Source organism: Poromitra crassiceps, assembly GCF_964638095.1.
Source record: "Poromitra crassiceps genome assembly, chromosome: 4".
In the NCBI taxonomy this organism is placed as follows: domain Eukaryota; kingdom Metazoa; phylum Chordata; class Actinopteri; order Beryciformes; family Melamphaidae; genus Poromitra; species Poromitra crassiceps.
Genome location: NC_139626.1, coordinates 55,431,482 through 55,440,851, shown reverse-complemented (window position 1 = coordinate 55,440,851; position 9,370 = coordinate 55,431,482). Strand labels below are relative to the sequence as shown.

Genomic DNA, 9,370 nt, shown 5'->3' with positions numbered 1-9,370 from the left:
ATTTTTGTGTGTTTGATATATGTGGTGGTGTGGGAGAACCCTTCACATGTCGCTGCCACACATTGTTGGTAATGAGCCCAAGGAGGTCGAAAATTAGTTTTGCAGGTATTTTGAGATTTTGAGTGATTTGGTTACTTTCATTTCCGTAGTACATCATGGTGAATATTGAATCATTATTTGCATAAGGGGAAATTATTTATTTTAAGATGGCTTTGGTGGAATACCACGGTATAAAATAGAATGTTCTACAACAGCATGAGTGAATACTGGATTCTGATTGGCTAGCAACAGTGGTAAATTGGGCAACAATCTACAGTTCGGCTCCAACCGCAGTATCACTCCGCTGACTCCGTTCCCTGTGCTGACTCCGCCCACTGTTCGCCTGCAGTCTGCAAATCTTCAACAAGGAAATGGCCATCTCTAACACAAGGAAATGTCCGATTTCGTAGTAACATTTGATTTACTGGGTGGATTGAGTTTTGAGCAGTGGTTAGATGAAGATGAAGGTGAAGTGAACAAAGAACGACATGGTGAAATTGGGGAGAGAGAACTGGCTGAGCTTGAGTTGTCACGAGTTCGGACTAGCGGGAGGTCGGACTAGCGGGAGGTCCGACTAGCGCCCGGACCCCGAACCTGGGACTGTCAAACAAACAAACGCCCTCTGCCGTCACCAGATATCAACACACCACCACCAAAACAGGCTGCTTTAGATAACTGTTTAAATAACTGTACTTTTACAGGCAATGTATCAATAACTGTGAATCCCGTTAAGGAATAGGTTAGTTGTTTTTTGGCTCAAAGGCAACTAAATGTTTAGTGCAATCATTGATCTTGTGTATGGAACTATATTCTGTGGCGGAAGGATAAATGTATTCTGAAACCAGTAATGATTATAAATAAATGAATTGGATGTTACAATTGTGTATTTTTTATATTATTTGGTAGCTGTTGTAGAAAACAAATTTACCACTCGAGGTCGGGGGTTGTTGGCTGATTTACCACGGGTACAGGGTTTATAGCACTCGGCTTCGCCTCGTGCCACAACCCTGTACCCGTGGTAAATCAGCCAACAACCCCCTTCCTCTCGTGGTAAATTTGTTTTTTTGGGAATGTTTAAAGGTAGTTTTTTTACTTTTAGACACATAACCGATTAACATACTTATACGTTTTGATCTGAGAGAGCTATCTCAGTCATTCTAAAAGTTATATATAGGGGAGAGTTTCTATGGGGAAAGAAATAAAACGTCAAATTTTCATCATGTAAAGGGTTTTTGCAGGCTACCACACATAACCCTTGTACGGTTTGTAATGTTTGATGATGTTTCTGAAAGATTTGATTTTTTATGTTTGATCATTTTTTTTACTCCTATCAAAAGTTGTAGTTCTTTGATCACTCATTGTGTGTAATGTTTGATGTTTCTGAATGATTTGATTATACGTTTTTACGGTTTGATTATTTCTTCCTCATTGTTCATGATTCTAATTAAAATTTTAATAAATAAAGTTATTCTCATTTCCAAGAAAGGCGTCCTGAGTAGTATTACACTGTAAAACTCTGGGTTATGAATATAACCCAGGTTTTATGAAACAATGAATGTCAGGTGAGAGGTCTCGATGGGGTCAGAGTCCTCTCTGATCCCTGACAGAAGCCAGAGGCGGTCCTTGAACCAGGCCGAACAGGCAGCCGCCTGGAGCCCCGTCCACTAGAGGGCCTCGCAGAATTTTTTTTTTTTTTTTTTTTTTTTTATATTAACTGATAGACCGACAGCAATAACCGAACAACGACGTTAGCGACGGTTAATCGATTAACGGTTAACCGTTGACATCTCTAGTCCAAGGAACAAGTGAGTGTTATTATTTGTTGTTGTCTGTGTGGAATGACGTTTATACTGTGTTCTACATGCGGTGGATTCGTCCGCCATGTGGCTCCTTGTTCATGCTAAATTGCAGTGCCCGTTCGCTGTCCACTGATAGTGCCTTCATTTGAGTTATTGATGTTTCTTTGTATTGTGGGAGTGCCTTATTGTTTACTTATTATTTACACATTGATGTTTATTTGTAGATTGATGTTGAGTTGAATGAGTGATCTATATTTGGTTTACTGTATAAAGATGACAAGTGACAAAGATAAAGATATGATTATGAAGATTACAAGTGATAAAGATATAAAGATGACAAAGATAAAGATATGATTATGAAGATTACAAGTGACAAAGATAAAGATATAAAGATGACAAGTGACAAAGATATAAAGATTACAAGATTCACAAAGAGAATGAGAGAGGATGCAGAGGGTCATGCCCATTGAATCTGTGGGGGGATGTAACTTCAAACAGCCTCTAAATATGGCAAAAATACGTCCAAAAAAGGCGGAGGAAGGAAGAAGCAGCAATGCGTCCTGGGAGAAGTATGCAAATGTATTTGTCCAATGTGGTCCAATCACATTGCTCTCTGTCAGAACTTGTTTGGATGTCCTGATGTTGGTCTTGTTAGTTATGTTGGAAAATGCGCACCAGTCTGTGTGTCTGATTAGGGGCAGTTCATTCATTCATACTGTGAGCTGCTGTGCTTTTCTTGATGGCTATTGTTCTATCCTTATTATGTAAACTGATACCTTGTGTTGATTTGTTAGATGCTGACTAGCTACAGAGATGGGCAGTATTTGAAATACTTGTATTTGAAATACGTATTTCAACTACTTTTTTGTATTTTGTAATTTGTATTTGGCTGGGCAGAGAAAAATGAGATGTAATTTGTATCAAGATACTTTTAGATCTTGTATTTTGTGTATTTCAAATACATAAAATACATTTTTCTTTTTATTCTCAAATTGACACATGTAAACATTGACACAGGTTTAAACTAAAGATGGAGAAATTAGTTGTACTAAAAACAACTAAGTGAACTAAACTGAAACCTATGAATAAACAGAGAAATTACTTGTACTAAAAAACAACTAACTGGACTGAACTGAAACCTGATTTGAATAGGAGAAATTAGTTGTACTAAAAACAACTAAGTGAACTAAACTGAACTGAAACCTGATATGAAAAGATGGAGAAATAAGGTGTATTGAAAAACAACTAACTTAACTGAAACCTGATGTGAAAAGATGGAGAAATTAGTTGTACTAAAAACAACTAAGTGAACTAAACTGAAACCTGATATGAATAAACAGAGAAATTACTTGTACTAAAAAACAACTAACTGGACTGAACTGAAACCCGATTTGAATAGGAGAAATTAGTTGTACTAAAAACAACTAAGTGAACTAAACTGAACTGAAACCTGATGTGAAAAGATGGAGAAATTAGTTGTACTAAAAAGAACTAAACTGAAACCTGATATGAATAGATGGAGAAATAAGTTGAAAAAACAACTAACTGAACTAAACTGAAACCTGATATGATTCAGAATAGATAGAGAAATAAGTTGTACTGAAAAACAACTAACTGAACTAAACTGAAAGCTGATATGATTCAGAATAGATTGAGAAAGAAGTTGTATTGAAAAACTAACTAACTGAACTAAACTGAAACCTGATGTGAATAGCTGAAGAAATAAGTTGTACTGGAAAAAAAAAAAAACTAACTGAACTATACTAAAACCTGATATGAATAGATTGAGAAATAAGTTGTACTGAAAAAAACCCTAACTGAACTAAACTGAAACCTGATTCGAATAGGAGAAATTAGTTGTACTGAAAAACAACTAACTGTCATAAACCTGATTTGAATAGATGGAGAAATTAGTTATACTGAAAAACTATAACTGAACACCAAAGTACCCTAATGAAAATCAAAAATGTCTTTCTGTTGCTACAAGGATGTCTGAGCTTCACTGTGCATAATGATGGCTGTGCAGATTTTGACACTAGAATGGTGTTACCACTGCTGATAGTGAAAAGTTGTATTCAGTGAGTGATTGTTCTTTAGTAATTATGTTCTAGATAGCCAGGTTGTTTTGGATTTTGTTTATGAAGCAGAAGGAGGGGAAGTCATTTTAAGGATGTAAGGATTTGAACAAGAGTCCAATTTCATGGAAGGCCTTTTTTGTTTGAGATGCAGTTTCTCATCGTTCCTCTCACCGATTCACAATTTCACAACCTTAGACAGGATGTGCATCAGGGCATTCAATTCCTGAAATGTAACCTTTTCTAGTTGTATAAATATGTTTGCACGTTAAATAAATACTGTGACGACAAGTTACTGACATGGTGGTGAATGTGAAGTTGTTTAAAGGGGACCTACTATGCCTTTTACCTATTTCAGTTATTTATATATTGTGTTATGATGTCAGATATCTATGGCTAAACTTCAAAGTTCCAAAACTTGAGGTTAACATGCAGAAATGCTGCCTTTAAGTCAAAAGCCCTCACAGAAGGTGATTAACAGCTGAGCTGAAGGAGAAATTAGTTCTACTGAAAAACAACTAAAACTAAAATGGAAGAACTGCAGTGTGTTAGGGAGTACACATACTGTGACAGAGGACTAAAGAGAGGATTTATTGTCTAAGGAAACCAGAAAATTTCACTTTTGAATAGCTGAAATCAGAGAATTAGGACATTTTCCTTAAAGAAATGTCTCTAAATGATTAATAGATCATCAAAATAGGCAATTAATTTAATATTTGGCAATTCATCTATGAATTGACTAATCGTTGCAGCTCTTTATAAGTTTTTATAAAATGTATTTTCATGTATTTTCAAAATACAAAATACGTATTTGTATCTCAAATACATTTTCAGACAGGTATTTTGTAATGAAGTCTTGGACTATTTTCAATAATGAAGACTACTTAACAGCCAACGCCCAGTCTCGTCATATCACAGTGCACGCCCCCTTGCTTTGAGGATGTATAACCCATTCATTGTTAGGCTCGCCCCCTTTCTCTGATGCTGTCTCCTCACCCATTCACAGTTTACCACACATGTGGCAATAACCAATCAGCCCAAGGTATTCCTCTCCAGCTGATCCCAATCACCTAATCAGCGTAGTATATCAGGGTCCATGTTTACTCTGTTTGCTATGTGCTGTGTATGTGTCATTCTCAGTTGCTGATCATCATCGCTGAAGCAGTTGTTTTCGCCCCACCTCCTCCCCTGACCACCACCATCGGTCATGACTCCTGATCGAAGAATTCCCTATGGGGGATTTCCTATCCTATTCTTCACTGACGACGCCCTCTCATCATCTCAGGAGAGCGTCATCATATCATGGAGTCATACGCCAAAATTAATATGTTGTATCATTAAAGCTTGTTATACTTTCTACTAGTCTCTCATTATTGAATTTGTATTGTGATACATTTTTTGAGCAAGTATTTGTAATTTGTATCAAAATACTTTATGATGTATTTTCGCCCATCTCTGACTAGCTATTTCAGATGTGCTCATCATCAGGGCCGGATTAACACTGTGTGATGCCCCGAGGTGACCCAGACTTTAAGTGCCCCCCCCCACACACACACACATACAAAGTGAAATTTACTATGGCAATAAATACCACCAATTTACATGAGTGTATTGCTAAAGTAGAGCCTCAACACACACACATACCAGACACAAGACACATATGTATATGTGGACTAACATCATCACACATGAATACAATCGACAATTCCAATATTGTTTAGGGGTCCTATATGCAGAAATATTCAGAATAGGCAAAAATAACACATTTATAATGCATGCATTTTTTTGGGAAGAATAAAATGGATAAGCATAAAGTGGGCATGTCTGTAAAGGGAGACTGGGGTACCAATAGAACCCATTATTATTCAGATATCTTGAGGTGACAGGTCATGGGACCCCTTTGAATATGGCCATGTCCGTTTTTCCCTTTCCAAAATTTTGTCTAAGTTTGGAGCGGTATTTACCCCCCTTGCTGCCAAGGTAGCATGTCCTGGTTGGTATCAATGGATGCCTTAGATCTTCTAGTTTCATATGATATCAGTAGCTTCGCTCTAGCTTTAAAAATGAGCCCGCTACTACAACCCAGGCAGGGAGGGAGAGGTGACATGGAGGTGAGTGAGAAAAGGTGAATAATGACATCACAACAGTCTAATCTTAATGTTAATATTCCTCTAATTTGGCGACAAAGTGGCCAAATTTTTCGCCGCCGCCCTTCGGAAGCCAGCAGACGTCCCCCCCCAATGTTGAATCGGTGGCTACGGCCTTGGCCAAAATGCATGACTCACATAGCGGGGGTATAGCCGGGAAGGGCTCTCATGCTACGTTTTAATGCATAATATAAAGCTGATAATATACAATTTGATTCTTTAAACATGTTACCCTTTCAAAAGTACATCACACATTGTCCATTCTGCTGCAACCCGACAGCGCTGCTTAATCCAAAAACGGGTCCATTGGAGTGAATGCAGGGGCGGAGCGACCCTATCAGCCCAGAGGCGGCGAAGCTTTTAGGGGGGCCCACGCCGCTGGCCGCAAGGCGAAGACAAATTTGCCTTTTTTGCATGTTTTAGCCATATTTAGTGGAATATCTCATTTTAAACACACCAATGTTATTGTCTATTGATTGAATTCCTCTCACACTCAAACCACTGACTTTATTAAATAAAGTCATTTTAAGTCACAACTGTAAAATAGCTGATAGCCCCTATATCCGAAAACCCAATTTGTCACTCATTGAGCCAAGTAAAAAGAAAGCCTACAGTGAAGCCACTTTGCAGACAAGCTTGTTCTGAAGAAGAAAAAGAAAAACACAGGTTGCCAGCCAGGCCTCTTCAGATGTTTCAGCACCGAGGCACAGCCCTCGGTTCAGCACCACCGCAGATGGACAGCGACAGGCTGTCACAGACAGCACCCTGTCTGCCCCTTGTCTCCCTCTCTCACACACAGACAGGCGCGGACTGCATAATCGGGCACATCGGGCTGATGCCCGGTGGCCTGGCCTGGCCTGCAAAAAAAAAAAAAAAAAAAAAAAAAATTATGGGGGCCCACTATGGATTGGGCCCAGGGCGGGCGCACCCTCTCCCCCGGTGTACCCTCCACTACTGAGTGAATGAGATGTCGCAACTCTTCTATTATATAGCTCTGCTAACTACCGCAGACCAACTTCTTCTTCTTTTGAGATGTGTGCGCGGTTGGCGTCCAAGCGTTGCATTACCGCCCCCACTGGCCTACTTGAATGTATTAACAAGAAGAAGAAGAAGAAGAAACCCTTCATGTCACATATGCGCCACTCTGTGGATCCCATCTGCAATTATTGCTCATGGCCGTAGGTGTTGTCTTCCGTATTATCACTTTAAGCTAGGGTGCAAGGTCCACACTAACTTGTTTGGGTGTAGGGTGATCAAATGAAAATCACCAAATTGCAGGGCAGCCATGTTGATTTTGCAGCACATTGCAGGATGGTTGAATAATATAGGTTTGTTTGTTGGTTTGTTTGTTGGTTTGTTTGTTTCGATCCCCATAGCTACTGTATTGTAACAGTATAGCTACTCTTCCTGGGGTCCAGATTAATATTTTACAATACCTCAATTCAGAAAATACATTATATACACAAATACACATTTACAAATACACATGTATCATTCATACTCATACATCACACTCACATCACTTACTGACAACTGGCTTAAACATATAGACAAGAAGTCAATGGTTGGTGCTGTACTTCTGGACTTTAGCACAGTGTTTGACATTATTGATCATGAGCTTCTGCTGATGAAACTTGCAGCATATAAATTCAAAGGAAGCTCCATTAAATTGTTGAGAAATTATTTGGTAAGTAAGTTACAATGCGTAATGTTCAATGGAACACTGTCTGAGATGAGGAACCTCCATGCTGGAGTGCCCCAAGGAAGTTGCCTTGGTCCATTACTGTATTCCATTTTTGTGAACAATTTACCTCTGATTCTGAATAATGCAGCAATGGAGATCTTTGCAGACGACACTACCATGTACATAGCGGCAAAGAATCCTGAGTCTGTTAATAAAATGCTGCAGGATGAGTTAAAGATTGTGTCAAACTGGGTAAGTGAAAATAAGTTAAAGTTAAATGTTGGGAAAACCAAGAGTATAATGATTACATCCAAATACACATTAAGAACAAATCCAAAACTACATCTTACTCTGGATAGTGATGATATTGAACAGGTCAGAGATGCTAAATTATTGGGGTGGTAATTGATGAAACGCTTTCTTGGTCAAAACAAATTAATTGCATGGTATCTAGAATGAGCAGCACTACTTCAATGATCAGAAGGTGTGCTAATCTGATGTTGACTCGTAGTACAGCTAAACTGGTGACACAATCTTTAGTCTTATCCCGCCTAGACTACTGCCCAACAGTATGGTCTAGCGCCTCTAAACAAGACCTGGCCAAACTCCAGCTGGCCCAGAACAGGGCGGCACGCCTCACTCTCCACTGCTCTATGAGGAGCAGTGTAGAGGGGATGCATGCCGCACTGTCATGGATCAAAGTGGAACAAAGAATAGCATGCAGCTTGGTAACCTTTCTGTTTAACATCTGGAACACTGGGAAACTACAGGGCTTACATTCACAACTGTACCCCACTAAGAGTAGACATGGCTATACTACAAGACAGGCAGTAGATGCTCAATTCACTCTACCTCTACCAAAAAGCAATGCTCTGAAAAGAACGGTAATAAGAGCTGCGTATTGGAATAATCTACCTAGTAATATAACGGTGGCAAGTAACACATTTTTGTTTAAAAAAAAGTTAAAACATGCAGTGATGAATAATGTGATACTTTGGGTTATTAATTATTGTACACATATGTTGAATTGTATTGTATTGTACTGCAATATGCTATGTTATATTATATAACACTACACTGTACTAATTCATGAACTTCTAAAATGTATGATTTGTAATAGAGTGAGCTGATGCACTCTCTTTTTTGTCTTTGTTGTTAAAATTATCAGCAATGTTACTGTATTATGTTTTTATGTTATGTGTTTGGAAAAAAATTGTAAAATAGCAACGTTTGTGGACAAACGTTGCTATTTTACAATTTCGGCTAAGAAATTGTAAAATGGTAACGTATGTGTCTACAGCGGTGGGCGTGGTTTGGGCGTGTTTTACGGAGATTTTCTGTTTCTAACCCCTCCCCCTACTCTAATCCTAACCCTAAAATCTCAGAACGTTACTATTTTACAATTTTCGAGCCGAAATTGTAAAATAGCAACGTTGGTCCAAAACGTTGGTATTATACAATTTTCTGTGAGACTGTGTTTCGGTTTGGACCCCAGGAAGAGTAGTCTCACCTTGGTGCAGACTAATGGGGATCCACAATAAACAATAAACAATAAACATGTCCCACAACCACTTAGACATGCAAAAAACAACAAAACACATAACACAGCTAACTCAAAGCCATCTA

The 9,370-nt window shown here is 38.6% G+C and overlaps 1 protein-coding gene across 1 annotated transcript in view; it reads left to right on the top strand.

The window, feature by feature from the left end:
- Positions 1–1,590: 1,590 nt before the first annotated feature.
- LOC310775850 (venom factor-like) overlaps positions 1,591–9,370 on the top strand; it is a gene marked incomplete at its 5' end in the record, with an annotated part of 94,861 nt that continues 87,081 nt past the window's right edge. Inside the window, one exon of the mRNA XM_083635977.1 lies at positions 1,591–1,601. Coding sequence (XP_083492103.1) covers positions 1,591–1,601 — 11 coding nt within the window. The remainder of the gene's footprint in view (positions 1,602–9,370) is intronic.